This window comes from Cinclus cinclus, chromosome 7, assembly GCF_963662255.1.
Source record: "Cinclus cinclus chromosome 7, bCinCin1.1, whole genome shotgun sequence".
Taxonomy (NCBI): Eukaryota; Metazoa; Chordata; class Aves; order Passeriformes; family Cinclidae; genus Cinclus; species Cinclus cinclus.
Window position 1 is genome coordinate 32689430 of NC_085052.1, and position 22635 is coordinate 32712064.

Below are 22635 nucleotides of genomic sequence, written 5' to 3' on the forward strand. Positions count from 1 at the left end.
CAATTTTTTCAGTTTGCAACAAGAGCAAACCCTCCAATTTCATCATCTCTGCATTTCAATTGACAGGGAATCTCTGTTGTGCCTTATTTCTTAGCGTTTAAGTTGGTAGAAACGCCCACTAATTCCATCATCTGAGGGATTTCCACTGAAGAGCAAAAAAAGGACAGGGAAAAAAAGCAGAAAAAAAAGAAGAAGGAAATAAAAAACAAAAAGTTCAGCGGGAAAAAAGGGAGAGGAAGAAGGGGGCAAAAAATGGGGAAAAGGCAAAGAAAAAAGGTATGAGTGAAGAAAGGGAGATGTTATAATGGTGAAAAGGTGGCATTTAAGAAGCAGGAAAGCACTAGAAAGGTGAAGACAAAAGGTTGTGAAACATAAGCAGAAAAAGAATAGGAAATATGAGTGGAAAAGAACAGGAGTCCCAAAGTCATCCACATACTCCTCAGACCCCCCCCACCCAAATCCCACAGATCACCCCCACATAACCCCCCAAGAGAGCCCCACAAATCCCACAGACACCTGGGCCTGGATTCTTAGAGTAACCCACGGGAACAGCTTCTTGAAAGGGGCTGGAAACAAGGGGCAGGTGTAGGAATGTGTGCCCGCTGTGCTTCCAGCCTAGGAATCAGCCTGTCTGGGCCATGCCATGGCAAAGTGTGTCCTGAACAGCTGCCAGGTTTCTGGGCTCCAGCTGTAGCTCAGGAGCAAAGGGATGAGTCCAGGCACGAGAACATCCCATGGGCTGTTCCTCCTGTCAAGTGTGGATCTCTGTTGGGAATGGAGCCTCTCCTTCAGCAGGCCAACGCTCCCAGATGGGAATTCCCAAGGCTACGAGGCTGGGAAGGGAAGAGCAAAGCTGTTGTGAAGGTAAAGCTCCGTTCACTCAGAGAAATCCCCTGGGTCACTGGAACACTGGTCCAGGTAGGAAGCAGAAAAGGAGAGATTTCCAGAAAAGTCTCTGTAGTTTGGTGGGGAAAAGCAGTACTGACACCCAATGGCTGCAGGGATGGTAATCTACATTAGTTCTACATTTCCCTTTTTCTAATTGGTGAGGGTTATTAACCTCACCTGCAGTTATAAGGCCAAACAGTCCCACTTTTGGAATATATTCTAGTTTAATCTAGCTGTCCTCCATGCTGCATACTCACAGCAGCCATATCTAACTATCATATGATGTGAGAATTTGCTTCTGTCCCTCTCCCAAACCTCATCCTTCATGGTTTTTCAGCTTCTTTTTAATATGCTAGTAAATCTTCTGTGTCCCTCTGCAATATTTTCCATGGATAAAACCACTGAAGAACAGTACCTAAAGCTGAGCACGGGGACCAGTGGGAAAGGATGTTATATCAGCATTTTCTGTCCCTGTGCCAATACTGCTCTACCTGGGCGGGAGCTGGGAAATCTGTATTTCTGCTCCTGTGATCTTTCTCATGTTAGTCACAGCTGATTCCAACCCCAGTTATCCCACTGTAATGGTGATTCTGGACATCTCTGAGTATAACCAGAGGCCTTGAAAATACCACTGGTGGTTATTAAGAAAGGAAAAGCCAGGTCACACCATTTCCAGCTTGGGCACCCAGCTGTCCCCTCGGTGCAGCTCTTTCAGTGACAGCGGTCAGTGGCCATTCCCGGGGCGGTTCTTTTATTATTTGTACTCATACTGTTCTATTTTATTCCCTTCATCCTTCGCAGCCTTTCCCGTGCCTCTCTTTTAACCAGCACTGCCACCCCACGGTGTCTCGTTGCAGCTCTTACAGTCGTGGGGCAGCGGCCACTGCTGGTGCAGTATTTTTAGAGTATTTTATACCACTCTCTGAGCTTTATTCCCTTCCCATTTCCCAGCCTTTGCCGTGACTCTCTTTAACCAGCACCGCCGCTCCGACGGTGGCTCGGCCCTGCTCTTTCAGTGTTAGCGGGCAGAGGAGAGCCGGCAGCGCAGCTTTTTGTTCTGTTTATTTTATGCTCTGGATGTCACCGCAGCAGCTCCCCAGCTGTCCCTCGGTGCAGCTCTTTCAGTGCCAAGGGCACGTCTCGACAGGCGGGCTGCAGCCAGGGCAGGGGCAGGGCAAGACCCAGCGCAGCGCTGGCGGGCGGGCGTGCGGCGGTGCTCGGAGTGTGCCGGCCTTGCCGGCGCTTCTCTCTCGCGGTGTCCCCGGGCTCCGAGCCGCCGGGGCAGGGAATGCGGGGACAATGCTGAGCCCCCCGGGGCCGCTGGTTCTTTCTCCCGGGCGGGCGGACTCCGAGCCGCAGCCGCGCTGTCCCCGCATGCGGCAGCTCCCAGGCGTTGTCACCGCCTGTCCCGGCTCGGAGCTGGGCTGCAGCGGCTGCAGAGCCAGAGGGGCCGGGGCTGCGGGCACCGGAGAGCTCCCGGAGACTGCGCTTGTCTCCGCAGGTGCTGCCGCAGCGTCCGGGCAGCGGGGACATGAATCCCGATTGTAGAGATTTATGATTGGAGCTAAGGGTTAGAGGCAATTCATATTGATCAGGGGGTGAGCTTTGATGGGTTACCGATGATTAGACGCTTTAGCTAGAGACAACAGCTGTGTTGTTGGCCATTATGAGGTGCTTTCAGTTTTGTTTATAGAAGGAGGTGGAGGAAGTGAGTCTTTATAAGAACAGAGTGAAACCAGTAGAACTATGGCTAAACCCGGGACTTTTTACCAAACATTCACGAAGTAGGGCACCTCGGATTGTGCCAGAGGGTCAGGGAGACCTGATGAAGACTTTCCTTACTTCATCTTTCAAGACCACTGACCCAATTCAAGAGAGGAATCGCGCACACCAAATGGAGTACCGGCCTCATTTTAATAAAGGGCGGGCGGAGGAGGTGCTGGTGTTCTTCACGGGTAAGGAATAGAAGAGTTCGGGAAATAAATAGAGGGCAAGGAGCCTTGTACGGGCCTGCCGCGTTTCTCGAGGCTTACCCCCGTGCAGCCCTCCGGCGTTTTAATAAACACAGCACTTAGTAACTTGAACTATCCAGAGAGTCTTTGTCCGTGAACAAATCGCTTTTAGCGCTTCCATTCGCCGACCGCGGCAGGTCGAGGTTCTGCTCGGCTGCGAGAGCAGCTCGGGCGGTTCCCCCTCTAGGCACCGCCGGGATATTCCTGGAAGAGAGGGCTCCGCCGCCCGGACTGCTCATGCAGCAGCAGACAAGGGCTCCTGAGTGCTGAAAGTGCGGCCAAAGCGGAGTGTTGAGAACGGGAACAGTTTGGAACAGTGCCCGGGTACGGAGCAGCCACCTCCGGGCTACCGAGGGCAACCGGGATTCGCCATGGCTGCTGCGGCACCGGCTCGTCCCCAGGGACCCGAGCGGAGGAGCAGACCGCGGGCAGCCGCTCCCTCCGCCATCTCAGGGCACGGGGGACACGGGGGAAGCCGGCACAAGGAACACGCCAGAACCGCCCCCTTCCCCTCACCGCGGCCCCCTCCGGGCTGGGGCACAACCGAGCGCGGCTCGGACCTGTGCTGGAGCCGCTCCCAGCTCCGGGGGCCGCCGCCTGCCCGGACCGGCCCGAAGGCACCGAGAGAGAGAAGAGCTCCTGCCCAGCCCACACAGCAGTGACGGACGGCAGTGATGAAGAAACTGGGGCTCGTTGGGTAGTTTGAATCATTCGGTAGTTTGAATCTAAGCGCGGCGGAGTTCGGAGGCGGGGCGAGGCGAGGTCTTTTCACGGTTTGCTGCACAAAGAACCCCGCGCTGGAGAAATTGGTGATGAAAGCTCAGCCCAAGGGGAAGCTGCTTCTGGGCGTTCCGGACAGGGGGGCTGCAGCCAGGGCAGGGGCAGGGCAAGACCCAGCGCAGCGCTGGCGGGGCGGGCGTGCGGCGGTGCTCGGAGACTTCCTGAAATTTTCAGTTTCCGGAAGAGAAATGAATGCCGATTCTCGGCGATATGCAGCACCTCGTATTTCTCCTCTCTTGTCCGGCATGGATTTGTCAGTTTGCCGTTTCCTCCCACAGAGCTGGAAAGCAAAATGCCCTCCTGCCCCTTGCCCATCCCCGCCGCTTCCCACCGCTCCAGCCTTGTCCCTCTTTCTCTCCCCTTCACCTTGCACCACTTTCTCCTCGTCCTCTCCCTGCCAGCTCACAGCAAAGACATTTCACCCACTGGCACCGGCTGCCTCCTCTCACTCCGGGCACCTGCCCGGGAAGCCGGACCAGCCGTGGCACTGGGAAATGATGGAGTCAATTCTCACAGGGATGCTTGGGGTGGGCTGGGCCTGGCACCCAGAGCAAAACTGCTCTGTCCCTCTCCTCCTCACCCTGGGCAGGCAACAGAGCACGTGGGGAAAGGCTCCAGGGTCTCAATAAAGGCAGCGAGAGATCTCTCATCCATCATGGACATAACAGGCCAGAACAAGGGAAATCAATTGACTTCATTTTTGTTATAAATGAGAAACAAAATCTCGATATTTAGCAAAATTCAGATTGCTTCAGCCTTGAGTTTGGGTGGGCTTTTCAGGCTCTGTTACAGGCTTGGTTTGTGTTCTGTTTCTGCTGGGTGTGGATGGACCTGAGGCTTCCCAGTGCCCGTGGTGCCCTGGAGAGTGTTGATGGAGATTTTTGTGAGGACTCAGCCTCAAATCCTTTTAGAGAGACCCTCTTGCAGAGGGCTGCACTGCCAGTACTCTTAAGTATTTTTAGAGGTGCTGCAAGTGAAAGTAGAGAACAGAAGTAGACTGGAGCACCACTGGTACAGTAATTGATATTTCGCTGCTCCACTTTTCCTTTTAAAGATATATGTAGGTAACATGAACTTTTTTACTCTGTGATTTGGTGGAAACACTCTTTGTTCCTTTCTTTCTAAGATGTTTGCAGACCCTGAGGCACTGGGCCAATGCCCAATCGCTGCATTTTATTGACATTTTTACAACAGAACAAGGGGCTGATGAGACTGACAAGGAAGATACAACTCAGGAGCTCATCAGGCAGCAGCCTCCAAACTCTTGGGGTGATGCAAAGAGCAGTAGGGTATGGAGACTGTTTTCCAGTGCAAGGTTAATCCATAATAACATGCTCACTGACAGCAAAGTCACTTCTTGTAAGCTACTGGTTATTTCCCGAAGTGCAGCAGCTGGAGTGGTTGACAAAGCCTGGGCACAACCATGAAGAATATTCCTGTCCAGATTTCTCCTTCTCTTCCTGTGCCAGCAAGAGCAGCCCATCCTCGCTGAGGGTTTTGTTCTTTTGAGGTTGTGTGTCTTTTGGAGAGAAAACAGTAGCCAGGAGCATTAATTACTGAATCTGCACTGCCCCCTCACACGTGTGAGGTCTGAGTCTTGTGCTAGGAGTGGGGCCAATAACATTTCTGGCATTCTGCCTTGGAGCTTGAACGTTTTGGAGTTCAGGCTGGAGACTCAGCTCTCTCTAGGGTCAGAAGAGGGGCAGACACACCTTCCTCCAGGAGGACCCTCCAGGGAATGCTTTTCCCAAGTCAGGTTTTCTCTCGTAACAGCTCAAGCCTTGCCTCTTCTAGACCAGACCACGCAGTGCCCTGCAGTGTTTGTGCCCTGGAAGAGATACTGGGAACACTGAGAGGGAACAGGAAGGAGCAGTGGGAGGGGGATTAGGAGCACTGGGAAGGTCCAGTGCTCCCAGTTCCTTCCCAGTGCTCTCAGTTCTTTCCCAGTGCTCTCACCATCGCTGCCGGTGCTTGCCATGAAGAGGGATCCTGCGAGGGAACTGGGAGGAAACTCCCCAGCACTCCGGGTGAGAGCAGTGAGGAGGGAGAAGTGCCCCAGTGACTCTCCAGTTCACCTCCCTCCCCCCAAAAATGAAAGAAAATAAAGGGGGTTATGAGAAGAAAAGAGATTCAAAACGAAGGGAAAAAAAAATAACCTTATATTCGGGTCTTGTGTTTGACCTCGGAGGACCCCCCTTCAGCTACGATTTGAAGGGTCTCTGTTGAAGGAAAACAGATATTTTTTCATGATATTTGGTGTCTCCTAAGGTCGGAAATCGCGATGTTTCATTAATTTCATTTTGAGATGGTAAGAAAATGCCTTTATGGTGCTGTTCTCTGGGTTTGAATTGCGCGAAAGCGCTCCATTTTATTGATCTTAAGGGTTAAATCCCATCCGACTCCACCAGACGGCTGGACGGCCCCCGCCCCCCAGAATCAGATTTCCTTCCCCTGGCTGCAGCCCGGCTGGAGAAACGCACAGAAGCGAGGACACATTTCACACAACCCCGGCCATGTCTCAGCGAGGGCGGAGCGTTCCACCCCTTCTGCTCGGAAACACGGCCTGTCACATGACCACCTCGGACGCTGATTGGTCAAAGGGTCCCGGCATTCCCACACGGCGGTTCTTTCAAATATCTCTGCCCGGAGCGCGGGCTCGGAGGTCCCCGCTGCCCCGGTACCGGATCGTTCCTGCACCCCGGAGCTGGGAGCGGCTCCAGCACAGGTCCGAGCCGCGCTCGGTTGTGCCCCAGCCCGGAGGGGGCCGCGGTGAGGGGAAGGGGGCGGTTCTGGCGTGTTCCTTGTGCCGGCTTCCCCCGTGTCCCCCGTGCCCTGAGATGGCGGAGGGAGCGGCTGCCCGCGGTCTGCTCCTCCGCTCGGGTCCCTGGGGACGAGCCGGTGCCGCAGCAGCCATGGCGAATCCCGGTTGCCCTCGGTAGCCCGGAGGTGGCTGCTCCGTGCCCGGCAGAGTTCGCGGCCGTGGCGCCCCGGGCTCGGCGCCGCTGCTCAGGCGGGAGGTGTCCCTGTCCGGCTCAGGGCTGGCACGGCATGAACGTGACCGTGCCTCAGAGCCCAGAGCGCTCCGGGCGCCGAGTGGAGGCAGAAAGCGCCGCATCCTGCCCGCTCCGGGCTGCGGGCAAAGGAGAGCTCTCCCTAAAGGCTGCAAACTCTCCGCAGGTGCTGCCGCGGGCCCGACAGGGCGGCACTGAGCCGACAGCGCCTCCCTGAGCCTCGGTGTCCCGCAGGACCGGGACCAGCCGTGACCTGTCATCGTGTCCCTTTCAATGGGCCATCCCCGTGGCTGCACAGCTGTTCCCGAGGCCCATCTCCGAAAGGCTTTTTCAGCACTCCTGAAGCGGGCGGAGCAGGGGGCTCTGCTCTGTTCCCAGCACAGAGATACCGGCTGTGAGCTGGAGCAGAGTGAATTCTGCTCCATTCACGGGCCCGTGCAGGAGCTCCTCCATCTCCGGGACGGACCAGCAGCCGGGCTTACACAATTGCCTGGGGCGCAAGAAGCCGCTTGTCAGAAGCAGGGGGACGCCACTTGTGAGCGTGCAGTGAGGGAAGAAGATGTGGAGAATGGAACCTGCAGCAGCAAGGGCAGAGTGAGGGAGCCCCTGGATCCCCAGGGCACATCGGCCACCGGCCATGTGCTCAGAAGGCTGCTCAGAGGATTCCCGGGTGAGTGCAGGGCCGCGGCTGTGGCCCCTCTCGGGAGGGGACAGTGTCACCCGGCAGGGACAGGGCTGGCGGCTGTGTGGCTGTTTCCCGATGTCTGGAAGAGGCCTCGTGCTCCGCTGGGCCCCAGCAGTGGCTGGAAGCGGCAGCCGCAGCTGCCCCCGAGCCTGTGCAGCTCTCCTGCTGCAGCCTGTCCCCAGCCCGGGGTCCCTGGCTGTCCCCACACCTGTGTCCCTGCCTGTGCCCAGGCTCTGGGCTCTCTGGCTGCCAGCTGAGGGAGGAGCAAACAGGCTGAGAGGTCCCTCCTGTGCTCCCCGGCCATCCATCGGGCCAGCACATCCGAGGGCCGGCTGTGGTCCTGGCAGCCAGCAGCTCTTTCCTGCTCCAGGCCAGCGCTCCAGCCGCCATCCCGTGCTCACCTTGCTGCTGCTCCTGCTCCTGTTCCTGCTGCTGGCCGTGGTGGCGGCCTTGGCTGTGCGGTCAGGTAAGGGAGGGGCAGCAGCCTGGGCCCAGCCCCTCGGGGCAGAGCGGGGTCCCTGCTCCCTGCAGAGGGGAGGGCGATCCTCACACCTTCTCCTCTTCCCTCTGCAGCACAACAGGTTCCAGCTCTGCCTGCGGCTCCGACGTTGGTTCCGGGCTGTCCCTCTGGCTGGTTTGGATACAATGGAGTCTGCTACTACTTCTCAAGGGACAGCAGAACCTGGGAGCAGAGCCAAGAGCGGTGCTCCGAGCTCGGGGCCTCCCTGGCCATTGTCCAGGATGAGGCAGTGGTGAGTGAGGGGCTGCGGGCGCTGTGGGGTGTCTGAGGGCAGCCCGGGGGTGCTCCTGGGCCGGGCTCGGTGCTCGTGGGGCCGGGGCTGCGGCCCTGTCCCGGAGCCTTGCAGGGAAGGAGCCCCGGGGCCGTGTCCCCCCGAGGGGCCGGGGCAGCTCCCACTGCTCTCTCCTTGGCAGCATTGGCTCTTGCGCCTCCGCGGGAACGTCGATTACTGGCTCGGGCTGCGCAGACGGGGCGAGCGCCTGCGGTGGGGGGACGGCAGCAGCTTCAGCTCCTCGTGAGTGCCGGGGAGCCGGGCAGGGCATGGGGGGACAGGGGCACAACGTGTTCCCCTGGGAACCAGCGCTCTCCCTGCTCCTCCTTGCAGGGTTCCTGTCCTTGGCAGTGAAGAGTGCGTGTGCCTGGCTGAGGAGAAATTCAGGAGTGAGAGCTGCTCAAACCGTCGGCCCTATCTCTGCAGCAAGGCCCAAGCTCCCCTGTAACAGGGGCTGGAGAAAGGACCTTCTCCACACTGGGCAGTCCCAGCTTCAGCTCTTAGCCCAGCCCAGGGCTGTCCTTCCTCAGCTGCTCCCTGTGCCTTGCACTTGCTCTCAGGGTCACCTCAGTGCCTGTTCATCCCCACTGCCAGCGCTGGGCTGGCTGTTCAAAGGAAAACCCTCTGCAATCCATCCTGCCAGCCATGCTAGCTGGAGTGAGGGGATTGCTGTCATTGTACAACAAGCTCTCATGGGAAATCCAAATCACCCTGGGCTCTTGGAAATCATCACCAAGTGGTCTGAGGGTGAAACTTTTGGAGTGGCCTTGGAAGAGGAAGAAGAACAGCTGAGAGATACCGGCTGAGGAGGAATCCCACTTTTGGCATCAGGCACCTGAGTGTGAAGAACTGTCTCTCTGTTGCTTGTTTATCTGTCTGTCTCTTGTGAAAGATCTCACTGCTGTACTGTGGGTGGAAAGCCAGGCTGGAGCAGGACATGGATTTGTCTCCCTGAGGGAGAAGCAGTGATGTGATATGACTGTAACCTCCATTCCTGTGTGCCACTGTGAGGGGAGGAGGAAGGGAGGGAATAGGAGATAAAGGGAAGCTAAGAAAAGAGACAAGAGTGTGGGGAAAGTGCATTTTTAGGCTTTGGCATATTTCTCATTCCCTTTTTCTATTTGCTTGATAATAAATTCAGTTGATTTCTCTTGTTCTGGCCTGTTATGTCCATGATGGATGAGAGGTCTCTCGCTGCCTTTATTGAGACCCTGGAGCCTTTCCCCACGTGCTCTGTTGCCTGCCCAGGATGAGGAGGAGAGGGACAGAGCAGTTTTGCTCCGGGTGCCAGGCCCAGCCCACCCCAAGCATCCCTGTGAGAATTGACTCCATCATTTCCCAGTGCCACGGCTGGTCCGGCTTCCCGGGCAGGTGCCTGGAGTGAGAGGAGGCAGCCGGTGCCAGTGGGTGAAATGTCTTTGCTGTGAGCTGGCAGGGAGAGGACGAGGAGAAAGTGGTGCAAGGTGCAGGGGAGAGAAAGAGGGACAAGGCTGGAGCGGTGGGAAGCGGTGGGGATGGGCAAGGGGCAGGAGGGCATTTTGCTTTCCAGCTCTGTGGGAGGAAACGGCAAACTGACAAATCCATGCCGGACAAGAGAGGAGAAATACGAGGCGCTGGCTACGGCCCACAGCCGGGATTGTAAATGTGAATTGCCCGAGCTGCCAAGGCCGGCACACTCCGAGCACCGCCGCACGCCCGCCCCGCCAGCGCTGCGCTGGGTCTTGCCCTGCCCCTGCCCTGGCTGCAGCCCGCCTGTCGAGACGTGCCCTTGGCACTGAAAGAGCTGCACCGAGGGACAGCTGGGGAGCTGCTGCGGTGACATCCAGAGCATAAAATAAACAGAACAAAAAGCTGCGCTGCCGGCTCTCCTCTGCCCGCTAACACTGAAAGAGCAGGGCCGAGCCACCGTCGGAGCGGCGGTGCTGGTTAAAGAGAGTCACAGCAAAGGCTGGGAAATGGGAAGGGAATAAAGCTCAGACAGTGGTATAAAATACTCTAAAAATACTGCACCAGCAGTGGCCGCTGCCCAAGTGTCACCAAAAAGATCTGCAGCAAGGCAGCGTCAGGACGGTGGAGGTGCTGAAAGAGCAGCGGGAAAGGCTGGCAGGAGTGACGGGAATAGAATAGAGAGGGACTGGTGTAAAATGTTCTAAAAGTGCTGCACCAGCTGTGGTCGCTGCCCCACGACTGCAAGAGCTGCAACGAGACACCGTGGGGTGGCAGTGCTGGTTAAAAGAGAGGCACGGCAAAGGCTGCGAAGGGTGAAGGGAATAAAATAGAGAGAACAGTATGAGTACAAATAATAAAAGAACCGCCCCGGGAATGGCCACTGACCGCTGTCACTGAAAGAGCTGCACCGAGGGGACAGCTGGGTGCCCAAGCTGGAAATGGTGTGACCTGGCTTTTCCTTTCTTAATAACCACCAGTGGTATTTTCAAGGCCTCTGGTTATACTCAGAGATGTCCAGAATCACCATTACAGTGGGATAACTGGGGTTGGAATCAGCTGTGACTAACATGAGAAAGATCACAGGAGCAGAAATACAGATTTCCCAGCTCCCGCCCAGGTAGAGCAGTATTGGCACAGGGACAGAAAATGCTGATATAACATCCTTTCCCACTGGTCCCCGTGCTCAGCTTTAGGTACTGTTCTTCAGTGGTTTTATCCATGGAAAATATTGCAGAGGGACACAGAAGATTTACTAGCATATTAAAAAGAAGCTGAAAAACCATGAAGGATGAGGTTTGGGAGAGGGACAGAAGCAAATTCTCACATCATATGATAGTTAGATATGGCTGCTGTGAGTATGCAGCATGGAGGACAGCTAGATTAAACTAGAATATATTCCAAAAGTGGAACTGTTTGGCCTTATAACTGCAGGTGAGGTTAATAACCCTCACCAATTAGAAAAAGGGAAATGTAGAACTAATGTAGATTACCATCCCTGCAGCCATTGGGTGTCAGTACTGCTTTTCCCCACCAAACTACAGAGACTTTTCTGGAAATCTCTCCTTTTCTGCTTCCTACCTGGACCAGTGTTCCAGTGACCCAGGTGATTTCTCTGAGTGAACGGAGCTTTACCTTCACAACAGCTTTGCTCTTCCCTTCCCAGCCTCGTAGCCTTGGGAATTCCCATCTGGGAGCGTTGGCCTGCTGAAGGAGAGGCTCCATTCCCAACAGAGATCCACACTTGACAGGAGGAACAGCCCATGGGATGTTCTCGTGCCTGGACTCATCCCTTTGCTCCTGAGCTACAGCTGGAGCCCAGAAACCTGGCAGCTGTTCAGGACACACTTTGCCATGGCATGGCCCAGACAGGCTGATTCCTAGGCTGGAAGCACAGCGGGCACACATTCCTACACCTGCCCCTTGTTTCCAGCCCCTTTCAAGAAGCTGTTCCCGTGGGTTACTGTAAGAATCCAGGCCCAGGTGTCTGTGGGATTTGTGGGGCTCTCTTGGGGGGTTATGTGGGGGTGATCTGTGGGATTTGGGTGGGGGGGGTCTGAGGAGTATGTGGATGACTTTGGGACTCCTGTTCTTTTCCACTCATATTTCCTATTCTTTTTCTGCTTATGTTTCACAACCTTTTGTCCTCACCTTTCTAGTGCTTTCCTGCTTCTTAAATGCCACCTTTTCACCATTATGCCATCTCCCTTTCTTCATTTTTCCCTGTCTTTTTTCTTTGCCTTTTCCCCATTTTTTGCCCCCTTCTTCCTCTCCTTTTGTTCCCTCTGCACTTTTTTTTGCCCTTTTTTTCCTTCTTTTTTTTTCTGCTTTTTTTCCCTGCTGACTTTTTTATCCCCTGTCCTTTTTTTGCTCCTCAGTGGAAATCCCTCAGATGATGGAATTAGTGGGCGTTTCTACCAACTTAAACCCTAAGAAATAAGGCACAACAGAGATTCCCTGTCAATTGAAACTTAGAGATTATGAAAATGGAGGGTTTGCTCTCATTGCAAACTGATAAAATTGCAGCATACAGGGTTTTCCCTCTTCTATTTAAATAAGAAAATGGGGATTCCAATCAATTGATAGCCCTGGAAAAATGGCCAAGGCAGGTTTCTTTCAGTGTATGCCCTTAATATTGCAGGGTATGAATGGGGACTGCCCCAGTTTAAACACAGAAAATAAGGGAAAATTAACCAGTTTACTTCTGAATAGACTTCAGTAGAAATCTCTTGAAAGGGAACCAAAGCACACTTGTCTTCCCTAATTAATTCCATCGGGCTTGCTTCACTAGAAATGCTCTCAAAAATAAAAGCAGAGATGCCTCGTGTGTTACTTCAAAGCAGCTGGCTTGGTTTGAAAGACAGGTGCCTGCAAGAAAGGCAGGAGCCTCCCTTGAAATGGAAAATGCAAACCCCTCCCTCCAAATTATTTTAATTTTGAAATTAAGGGGCTCTCAGGCAAAGATATGGGAATAGGAATAAGAGTTCTTCACTAGGAAAAATTAAACTAGAAATACAGCAGGTGCCCAGTGCCAGCAAAACAGCTCTGTCCCTCTGCTCCTCACCCTGGGGAGGCAACAGAGCACATCAGGAAAGGCTCGACGTGTTGGGATTTTTGTGGGTTTAAGTCTTCAAAAGAGCTCAGCAGTTGTTAGTTGCTATAAAGTTGTTTCTTCTAAAGGCACTGCAGCCTCAAAAGGCAAAGAGCCCCAAGTGTTCAAGTCCCTGCTAAGAGCTTTCAGCGTGGAGTCCCAAATAGAAGCAAAGTCCCAATTAGAAGCAGAAGCAGTTCTGCAGTGCATGGCCCCGAGAGGGCCAAAGTTGTAGCCACAGCCCCTGTCTTCTTCTGGGCAGTGATGATGGCAGTGAGGAGAAAGAGCAGAGAGAGAGAGAGAGAGAGCGAGAAAGAGAGAGGGGAAATCTGCCCCCACAGCACGGATTCCTATTTACAAATTACACAGAGAGCTAAAAACACCAATCTGAAACATTTCTGGGAAACCCGTTAGAATTCCATTTTTTTAATATGAAAGTTTACAACTTACGTGTGCATACAGCCTATCTGTTCTATTTGAAAAATGTAAGCAATATTCTTACTATATATTTATTATGTGTAGAACTAGTTTTTTTGAGCTCTCACTGGGACTTTTCTTTCAGAATTGTTTTTAAGCTGTCACTAAAACTAGCATTTTACACTAAATTCTAAGGCTTTCACTACTGAAGGCACATAAAATACATTCTTACTTAAACTTACTTACTTAAAACCTAACTTAAAAAAAATAACACTTCTATTTCATATGAGTGGCTTAATATACTTTAATCCATCCAAAGATTATAATTCAACCCCTGCATTCTGATCTCTCTCTGAATTCAGAGAGGCCTCTGTTTCACACACTCCAACACAGAGGGATGGGAGTTACAGACACGTCAAGTCACTGCTTCTCCCTCAGGGAGAGAAATCCTTGTCCTGCTCCAGCCTCCCACAGCAGGACAGTCAGATCCTCTGGAACAGACAGACAGACAGACAGAGAGACCATTCTTCACACTCAGGTGCCTGCTGCCAAAACTCAGATTCTTCCTCATCGTGTCTCAGCTGTTCTTCCTCTTCCAAGGCCACTCCAAAAGTCTCACCCTCAGACCACTTGGTGAGGATTTCCAAGAGCCCAGGGTGATTTGGATTTCCCATGAGAGCTTGTTGTGCAATGAGAGCAATCCCCTCACTCCAGCTAGCATGGCTGGCAGGATGGATTGCAGAGGGTTTTCCTTTGAACAGCCAGCCCAGCGCTGGCAGTGGGGATGAACAGGCACTGAGGTGACCCTGAGAGCAAGTGCAAGGCACAGGGAGCAGCTGAGGAAGGACAGCCCTGGGCTGGGCTAAGAGCTGAAGCTGGGACTGCCCAGTGTGGAGAAGGTCCTTTCTCCAGCCCCTGTTACAGGGGAGCTTGGGCCTTGCTGCAGAGATAGGGCCGAGGATTTGAGCAGCTCTCACTCCTGAATTTCTCCTCAGCCAGGCACACGCACTCTTCACTGCCAAGGACAGGAACCCTGCAAGGAGGAGCAGGGAGAGCGCTGGTTCCCAGGGGAACACGTTGTGCCCCTGTCCCCCCATGCCCTGCCCGGCTCCCCGGCACTCACGAGGAGCTGAAGCTGCTGCCGTCCCCCCACCGCAGGCGCTCGCCCCGTCTGCGCAGCCCGAGCCAGTAATCGACGTTCCCGCGGAGGCGCAAGAGCCAATGCTGCCAAGGAGAGAGCAGTGGGAGCTGCCCCGGCCCCTCGGGGGGACACGGCCCCGGGGCTCCTTCCCTGCAAGGCTCCGGGACAGGGCCGCAGCCCCGGCCCCACGAGCACCGAGCCCGGCCCAGGAGCACCCCCGGGCTGCCCTCAGACACCCCACAGCGCCCGCAGCCCCTCACTCACCATTGCCTCATCCTGGACAATGGCCAGGGAGGCCCCGAGCTCGGAGCACCGCTCTTGGCTCTGCTCCCAGGTTCTGCTGTCCCTTGAGAAGTAGTAGCAGACGCCATTGTGTCCAACCCAGCCAGGGGGACAGCCCAGAACCAACGTCGGAGCCGCAGGTGGAGCTGGAACCTGTTGTGCTGCAGGGGGAAGAGGAGAAGGTGTGAGGATCGCCCTCCCCTCTGCAGGGAGCAGGGACCCCGCTCTGCCCCGAGGGGCTGGGCCCAGGCTGCTGCCCCTCCCTTACCTGACCGCACAGCCAATGTAATAAAAACAACATAAGAATTGTTCATTAAAATAAAAGGACTACCAGGAGTTCAATAAAATAACAGAAAATAGAACCGGATTTGAGAGGGCACAAGTCATGCACCCTTACCCCACAAGAATGTCTTGATACGATTAGTTTTAGCTGAGCTAGTTAACCATAATTAAGCATCCATTGTTCCATGTGTAAAAAGGATCTACTGATAAGGCAGAGATTCATAGGTCAAGATACGTCTGCCAGGGAGTCTTCTTCATTCCAACGACCACCGGAGGGCAAAGTACGACCACCTATCAACAGGCAGTGCCAGCGCAGACACGACTGTAAAAGGGACACGTATAGCAGAAACAAGGGGTATAAAACCCAAAGGACTGAGAGAGGAAAGTGCGCGCCGTTGGTGGAGCGCTAACTCCCGGCTGCCCAGCGCTGCTTTTGCTTGTTACCGCTTGCTTAATAAATTCCCCTTGTTGATGGAGAATTGGCTCTGAGTCAGTGTGTGTGACAAACACTTATAAAAGGAGGAAACTCCCCAGCACTCCAAGGAGCAGCAGCTCCGGGTGAGAGCAGTGAGGAGGGAGAAGTGACTCTCCAGTTGACCTCCCTCCCCCCAAAAATGAAAGAAAATAATGGGGGTTACTAGAAGGAAAGAGATTTAAAATGAAGGGAAAAAAAGCAACCTTTTCGGGACTTCTGTTTGAACTCGGGAGCACCCCATTCAGCTATGATTTGAAGAGTCTCTGTTGAAGGAAAACAGATATTTTTCATTATTTTTGGCGTCTCCCAAGGTCGGGAATCACGATTTTTCATTAATTTAATTTTGAGATGGTACGAAAAAACCTTTATGGTGCTGTTCTCTGGGTTTGAATTGCGGGAAAGCGCTCCATTTTATTGATCTTAAAGGTTAAGTCCCATCCGACATCACCAGAGCGCTGAACGCCTCCCACACATCCGCCACCATGAGTCAGATTTCCCTCCCCAGGCTGCAGCCCGGCTGGGGAAATACAAAGAAGCGATGACACATTTCAAACAACCCCGGCGGAACATCCAGCGGGGCGCAGCCTTACCGGACTCTTTCCGAGGGGGGGGAAATCCCATCGCTTCATGTCACACAATGAGTGGGCAAAGCGTGAAAGGCGCTCCGGTGCAAACACAAGGCGGATCATTCATTCCGTGCCCGGAGAGAGCGCTCGGAGCGAGCCCTCGGAGGTCCCCGCTGCCCCGGTACCGGATCGTTCCTGCACCCCGGAGCTGGGAGCGGCTCCAGCACAGGTCCGAGCCGCGCTCGGTTGTGCCCCAGCCCGGAGGGGGCCGCGGTGAGGGGAAGGGGGCGGTTCTGGCGAGTTCCTTGTGCCGGCTTCCCCCGTGTCCCCCGTGCCCTGAGATGGCGGAGGGAGCGGCTGCCCGCGGTCTGCTCCTCCGCTCGGGTCCCGGGGGACGAGCCGGTGCCGCAGCAGCCATGGCGAATCCCGGTTCCCTCCCTGAGCCTCGGTGTCCCGCAGGACCGGGACCAGCCGTGACCTGTCATCGTGTCCCTTTCAATGGGCCATCCCCGTGGCTGCACAGCTGTTCCCGAGGCCCATCTCCGAAAGGCTTTTTCAGCACTCCTGAAGAGTCCGGAGCAAGGGGCTCTGCTCTGTTCCCAGCACAGAGATACCGGCTGTGAGCTGGAGCAGAGTGAATTCTGCCCCATTCACGGGCCCGTGCAGGAGCTCCTCCATCTCCGGGACGGACCAGCAGCCGGGCTTACACACTTGCCTGGGGCGCAAGAAGCCGCTTGTCAGAAGCAGGGGGACGCCACTTGTGAGCGTGCAGTGAGGGAAGAAGATGTGGAGAATGGAACCTGCAGCAGCGATGGCAGAGTGAGGGAGCCCCTGGATCCCCAGGGCACATCGGCCACCGACCATGTGCTCAGAAGGCTGCTCAGAGGATTCCTGGGTGAGTGCAGGGCCGCGGCTGTGGCCCCTCTCGGGAGGGGACAGTGTCACCCGGCAGGGACAGGGCTGGCGGCTGTGTGGCTGTTTCCCGATGTCTGGAAGAGGCCTCGTGCTCCGCTGGGCCCCAGCAGTGGCTGGAAGCGGCAGCCGCAGCTGCCCCCGAGCCTGTGCAGCTCTCCTGCTGCAGCCTGTCCCCAGCCCGGGGTCCCTGGCTGTCCCCACACCTGTGTCCCTGCCCGTGCCCAGGCTCTGGGCTCTCTGGCTGCCAGCTGAGGGAGGAGCAAACACGCTGAGAGGTCCCTCCTGTGCTCCCCGGCCATCCATCGGGCCAGCACATCCGAGGGCCGGCTCTGGTCCTGGCAGCCAGCAGCTCTTTCCTGCTCCAGGCCAGCGCTCCAGCCACCATCCCGTGCTCACCTTGCTGCTGCTCCTGCTCCTGTTCCTGCTGCTGGCCGTGGTGGCGGCCTTGGCTGTGCGGTCAGGTAAGGGAGGGGCAGCAGCCTGGGCCCAGCCCCTCGGGGCAGAGCGGGGTCCCTGCTCCCTGCAGAGGGGAGGGCGATCCTCACACCTTCTCCTCTTCCCCCTGCAGCTCCACAGGTTCCAGCTCCACCTGCGGCTCCGACGTTGGTTCTGGGCTGTCCCCCTGGCTGGGTTGGATACAATGGAGTCTGCTACTACTTCTCAAGGGACAGCAGAACCTGGGAGCAGAGCCAAGAGCGGTGCTCCGAGCTCGGGGCCTCCCTGGCCATTGTCCAGGATGAGGCAATGGTGAGTGAGGGGCTGCGGGCGCTGTGGGGTGTCTGAGGGCAGCCCGGGGGTGCTCCTGGGCCGGGCTCGGTGCTCGTGGGGCCGGGGCTGCGGCCCTGTCCCGGAGCCTTGCAGGGAAGGAGCCCCGGGGCCGTGTCCCCCCGAGGGGCCGGGGCAGCTCCCACTGCTCTCTCCTTGGCAGCATTGGCTCTTGCGCCTCCGCGGGAACGTCGATTACTGGCTCGGGCTGCGCAGACGGGGCGAGCGCCTGCGGTGGGGGGACGGCAGCAGCTTCAGCTCCTCGTGAGTGCCGGGGAGCCGGGCAGGGCATGGGGGGACAGGGGCACAACGTGTTCCCCTGGGAACCAGCGCTCTCTCTGCTCCTCCTTGCAGGGTTCCTGTCCTTGGCAGTGAAGAGTGCGTGTGCCTGGCTGAGGAGAAATTCAGGAGTGAGAGCTGCTCAAACCGTCGGCCCTATCTCTGCAGCAAGGCCCAAGCTCCCCTGTAACAGGGGCTGGAGAAAGGACCTTCTCCACACTGGGCAGTCCCAGCTTCATCTCTTAGCCCAGCCCAGGGCTGTCCTTCCTCAGCTGCTCCCTGTGCTTTGCACTTGCTCTCAGGGTCACCTCAGTGCCTGTTCATCCCCACTGCCAGCGCTGGGCTGGCTGTTCAAAGGAAAACCCTCTGCAATCCATCCTGCCAGCCATGCTAGCTGGAGTGAGGGGATTGCTCTCATTGCACAACAAGCTCTCATGGGAAATCCAAATCACCCTGGGCTCTTGGAAATCCTCACCAAGTGGTCTGAGGGTGAGACTTTTGGAGTGGCCTTGGACGAGGAAGAACAGCTGATACACGATGAGGAAGAATCTGAGTTTTGGCATCAGGCACCTGAGTGTGAAGAATGGTCTCATTGTCTGTCTGTCTGTCTGTTCCAGAGGATTTGACTATCCTGCTGTGGGAGCCTGGAGCAGGACAAGGATTTCTCTCCCTGAGGGAGAAGCAGTGATGTGATGGAACTGTTAGTCCCCTCTCTCTGTGCCACTGTGTGGAGAGGAAGGAGGGAGGGAATCAGGGATAAAGTGAAGCTGAGAAAAGATTGTGTGGAAGGTGCCATTTTAGGCTTTGGCATTCTTCTCATTCACTTATTCTGGTTTGCTTGATAATAAACTCAGTTGATTTCTGCTCTCCTGGCCTGTTATCCCGATGATGGATGAGAGATCTCTCGCTGCCTTCATTGAGACCCTGGAGCCTTTCCCCACGTGCTCTGTTGCCTGCCCAGGGTGAGGAGGAGAGGGACAGAGCAGTTTTGCTCTGGGTGCCAGGCCCAGCCCACCCCAAGCATCCCTGTGAGAATTGACTCCATCATTTCCCAGTGCCACGGCTGGTCCGGCTTCCCGGGCAGGTGCCTGGAGTGAGAGGAGGCAGCCGGTGCCAGTGGGTGAAATGTCTTTGCTGTGAGCTGGCAGGGAGAGGACGAGGAGAAAGTGGTGCAAGGTGAAGGGGAGAGAAAGAGGGACAAGGCTGGAGCGGTGGGAAGCGGCGGGGATGGGCAAGGGGCAGGAGGGCATTTTGCTTTCCAGCTCTGTGGGAGGAAACGGCAAACTGTCAAATCCATGCAGGACAAGAGGGGAGAAATACGAGGCGCTGGCTACGGCCCACAGCCGGGATTGTAAATGTGAATTGCCCGAGCTGCCAAGGCCGGCAGACTCCGAGCACCGCCGCACGCCCGCCCCGCCAGCGCTGCGCTGGGTCTTGCCCTGCCCCTGCCCTGGCTGCAGCCCGCCTGTCGAGACGTGCCCTTGGCACTGAAAGAGCTGCACCGAGGGACAGCTGGGGAGCTGCTGCGGTGACGTCCAGAGCATAAAATAAACAGAACAAAAAGCTGCGCTGCCGGCTCTCCTCTGCCCGCTAACACTGAAAGAGCAGGGCCGAGCCACCGTCGGAGCGGCGGTGCTGGTTAAAGAGAGTCACGGCAAAGGCTGGGAAATGGGAAGGGAATAAAGCTCAGAGAGTGGTATAGAAGAGTCTAAAAACTAATGTAGATTACCATCCCTGCAGCCATTGGGTGTCAGTACTGCTTTTCCCCACCAAACTACAGAGACTTTTCTGGAAATCTCTCCTTTTCTGCTTCCTACCTGGACCAGTGTTCCAGTGACCCAGGTGATTTCTCTGAGTGAACGGAGCTTTACCTTCACAACAGCTTTGCTCTTCCCTTCCCAGCCTCGTAGCCTTGGGAATTCCCATCTGGGAGCGTTGGCCTGCTGAAGGAGAGGCTCCATTCCCAACAGAGATCCACACTTGACAGGAGGAACAGCCCATGGGATGTTCTCGTGCCTGGACTCATCCCTTTGCTCCTGAGCTACAGCTGGAGCCCAGAAACCTGGCAGCTGTTCAGGACACACTTTGCCATGGCATGGCCCAGACAGGCTGATTCCTAGGCTGGAAGCACAGCGGGCACACATTCCTACACCTGCCCCTTGTTTCCAGCCCCTTTCAAGAAGCTGTTCCCGTGGGTTACTGTAAGAATCCAGGCCCAGGTGTCTGTGGGATTTGTGGGGCTCTCTTGGGGGGTTATGTGGGGGTGATCTGTGGGATTTGGGTGGGGGGGTCTGAGGAGTATGTGGATGACTTTGGGACTCCTGTTCTTTTCCACTCATATTTCCTATTCTTTTTCTTCTTATGTTTCACACCCTTTTGTCCTCCTCTGTCTGGTGCTTTCCTGCTTCTTAAATGCCACCTTTTCAGATTATGCCATCTCCCTTTCTTCACTCTTCCCTGTCTTTTTTCTTTGCCTTTTCCCCATTTTTTTGCCCCCTTTTTCCTCTCCCTCTTTTCCCTCTGCACTTTTTTTTTTGCCCTTTTTTTGCCTTCTTTTTTTCCTCTACTGTCTTTTTTTCCCCCTGTCCTTTTTTTGCTCCTCAGTGGAAATCCCTCAGATGATGGAATTAGTGGGCGTTTCTACCAACTTAAACCCTAAGAAATAAGGCACAACAGAGATTCCCTGTCAATTGAAACTTAGAGATGATGAAAATGGAGGGTTTGCTCTCATTGCAAACTGAAAAAATTGCAGCATACAGGGTTTCCCCTCTTCTATTTAAACAAGAAAATGGGGATTCCAATCAATTGATAGCCTGAAAAAATGGCCAAGGCAGGTTTCTTTCAGTGTATGCCCTGAATATTGCAGGGTATGAATGGGGACTGCCCCAGTTTAAACACAGAAAATAAGGGAAAATTAACCAGTTTACTTCTGAATAGACTTCAGTAGAAATCTGTTGAAAGGGAACCAAAGCACACTTGTCTTCCCTAATTAATTCCATCAGGCTTGCTTCACTAGAAATGCTCTCAAAATTAAAAGCAGAGATGCCAAGTGTGTTACTTCAAAGCAGCTGGCTTGGTTTGAAAGACAGGTGCCTGCTAAGAAAGGCAGGAGCCTCCCTTGAAATGGAAAATGTAAACCCCTCCCTCCAAATTATTTTAATTTTGAAATTAAGGGGCTCTCAGGCAAAGATATGGGAATAGGAATAAGAGTTCTTCACTAGGAAAAATTAAACTAGAAATACAGCAGGTGCCCAGTGCCAGCAAAACAGCTCTGTCCCTCTGCTCCTCACCCTGGGGAGGCAACAGAGCACATCAGGAAAGGCTCGACGTGTTGGGATTTTTGTGGGTTTAAGTCTTCAAAAGAGCTCAGCAGTTGTTAGTTGCTATAAAGTTGTTTCTTCTAAAGGCACTGCAGCCTCAAAAGGCAAAGAGCCCCAAGTGTTCAAGTCCCTGCTAAGAGCTTTCAGCGTGGAGTCCCAAATAGAAGCAAAGTCCCAATTAGAAGCAGAAGCAGTTCTGCAGTGCATGGCCCCGAGAGGGCCAAAGTTGTAGCCACAGCCCCTGTCTTCTTCTGGGCAGTGATGATGGCAGTGAGGAGAAAGAGCAGAGAGAGAGAGAGAGAGAGCGAGAAAGAGAGAGGGGAAATCTGCCCCCACTGCACGGATTCCTATTTACAAATTACACAGAGAGCTAAAAACACCAATCTGAAACATTTCTGGGAAACCCATTAGAATTCCATTTTTTTAATATGAAAGTTTACAACATACGTGTGCATACAGCCTATCTGTTCTATTTGAAAAATGTAAGCAATATTCTTACTATATATTTATTATGTGTAGAACTAGGTTTGAGCCTTCACTGTGACTTTTCTTTCAGAATTGTTTTTAAGATGTCACTAAAACTAGCATTTTAAACTAAATTCTAAGGCTTTCACTACTTAAGGCACATAAAATACATTCTTAATTCAAGTTAATTACTTAAAACATAACTTAAAAAAAAATAACATTTCTATTTCATATATGAGTGGCTTAATATAATTTAATCCATCCAAAGATTGTAATTCAACCCCTGCATTCTGATGTCTCTCTGAAGAATTCAGAGAGGGCTCTGTTTCACACACTCCAACACAGAGGGATGGGAGTTACAGACACGTCAAGTCACTGCTTCTCCCTCAGGGAGAGAAATCCTTGTCCTGCTCCAGCCTCCCACAGCAGGACAGTCAGATCCTCTGGAACAGACAGACAGACAGACAGACAGAGAGACCATTCTTCACATTCAGGTGCCTGATGCCAAAACTCAGATTCCTCCTCATCGTGTCTCAGCTGTTCTTCCTCTTCCAAGGCCACTCCAAAAGTCTCACCCTCAGACCACGTGGTGATGATTTCCAAGAGCCCAGGGTGATTTGGATTTCCCATGAGAGCTTGTTGTGCAATGAGAGCAATCCCCTCACTCCAGCTAGCATGGCTGGCAGGATGGATTGCAGAGGGTTTTCCTTTGAACAGCCAGCCCAGCGCTGGCAGTGGGGATGAACAGGCACTGAGGTGACCCTGAGAGCAAGTGCAAGGCACAGGGAGCAGCTGAGGAAGGACAGCCCTGGGCTGGGCTAAGAGATGAAGCTGGGACTGCCCAGTGTGGAGAAGGTCCTTTCTCCAGCCCCTGTTACAGGGGAGCTTGGGCCTTGCTGCAGAGATAGGGCCGAGGATTTGAGCAGCTCTCACTCCTGAATTTCTCCTCAGCCAGGCACACGCACTCTGCACTGCCAAGGACAGGAACCCTGCAAGGAGGAGCAGAGAGAGCGCTGGTTCCCAG

The 22635-nt window shown here is 54.5% G+C and overlaps 2 protein-coding genes and 1 long non-coding RNA gene across 3 annotated transcripts; 2 read left to right on the forward strand and 1 right to left on the reverse strand.

Annotated features, from left to right (window-relative positions):
- Nucleotides 1-7072: 7072 nt before the first annotated feature.
- On the forward strand, nucleotides 7073-9319 carry LOC134046447 (C-type lectin domain family 2 member D-like; the record flags this gene model as incomplete). Its single annotated transcript, XM_062496911.1, has 5 exons — nucleotides 7073-7361; nucleotides 7747-7842; nucleotides 7950-8128; nucleotides 8310-8410; nucleotides 8501-9319. Coding segments are annotated over 5 exons (780 nt in total), but the record flags the coding sequence as incomplete, so codon positions are not given.
- Nucleotides 9320-13824: 4505 nt separating this feature from the next.
- Nucleotides 13825-14580, reverse strand: LOC134045975 (uncharacterized). The gene is made up of 3 exons (XR_009933343.1): nucleotides 14527-14580; nucleotides 14245-14345; nucleotides 13825-14154 (listed from the first exon to the last, which is right to left on the reverse strand). It is a non-coding gene; the product is annotated as an uncharacterized LOC134045975 (long non-coding RNA).
- A 1259-nt stretch (nucleotides 14581-15839) lies between these two features.
- On the forward strand, nucleotides 15840-18016 carry LOC134046448 (C-type lectin domain family 2 member L-like). Its single transcript, XM_062496912.1, has 6 exons — nucleotides 15840-16140; nucleotides 16640-16762; nucleotides 17148-17243; nucleotides 17351-17529; nucleotides 17711-17811; nucleotides 17902-18016. The coding sequence occupies exons 1-6, from the start codon at nucleotides 15840-15842 to the stop codon at nucleotides 18014-18016; spliced, it is 915 nt and encodes a 304-aa protein (XP_062352896.1).
- The last annotated feature ends 4619 nt before the right edge of the window (nucleotides 18017-22635 follow it).

What these genes read in the sequence shown, in the direction of transcription:
- LOC134046448 (XM_062496912.1), top strand. Translation starts at nt 15,840, where the DNA reads ATGACACATTTCAAACAACCCCGGCGGAACATCCAGCGGGGCGCAGCC. An exon ending in CCAGCCCGGAGGGGGCCGCG is followed by an intron (nt 16,141 to 16,639) that starts GTGAGGGGAAGG and finishes GTGAGCGTGCAG; the next exon opens with TGAGGGAAGAAGATGTGGAG. An exon ending in GCTGCTCAGAGGATTCCTGG is followed by an intron (nt 16,763 to 17,147) that starts GTGAGTGCAGGG and finishes TTCCTGCTCCAG; the next exon opens with GCCAGCGCTCCAGCCACCAT.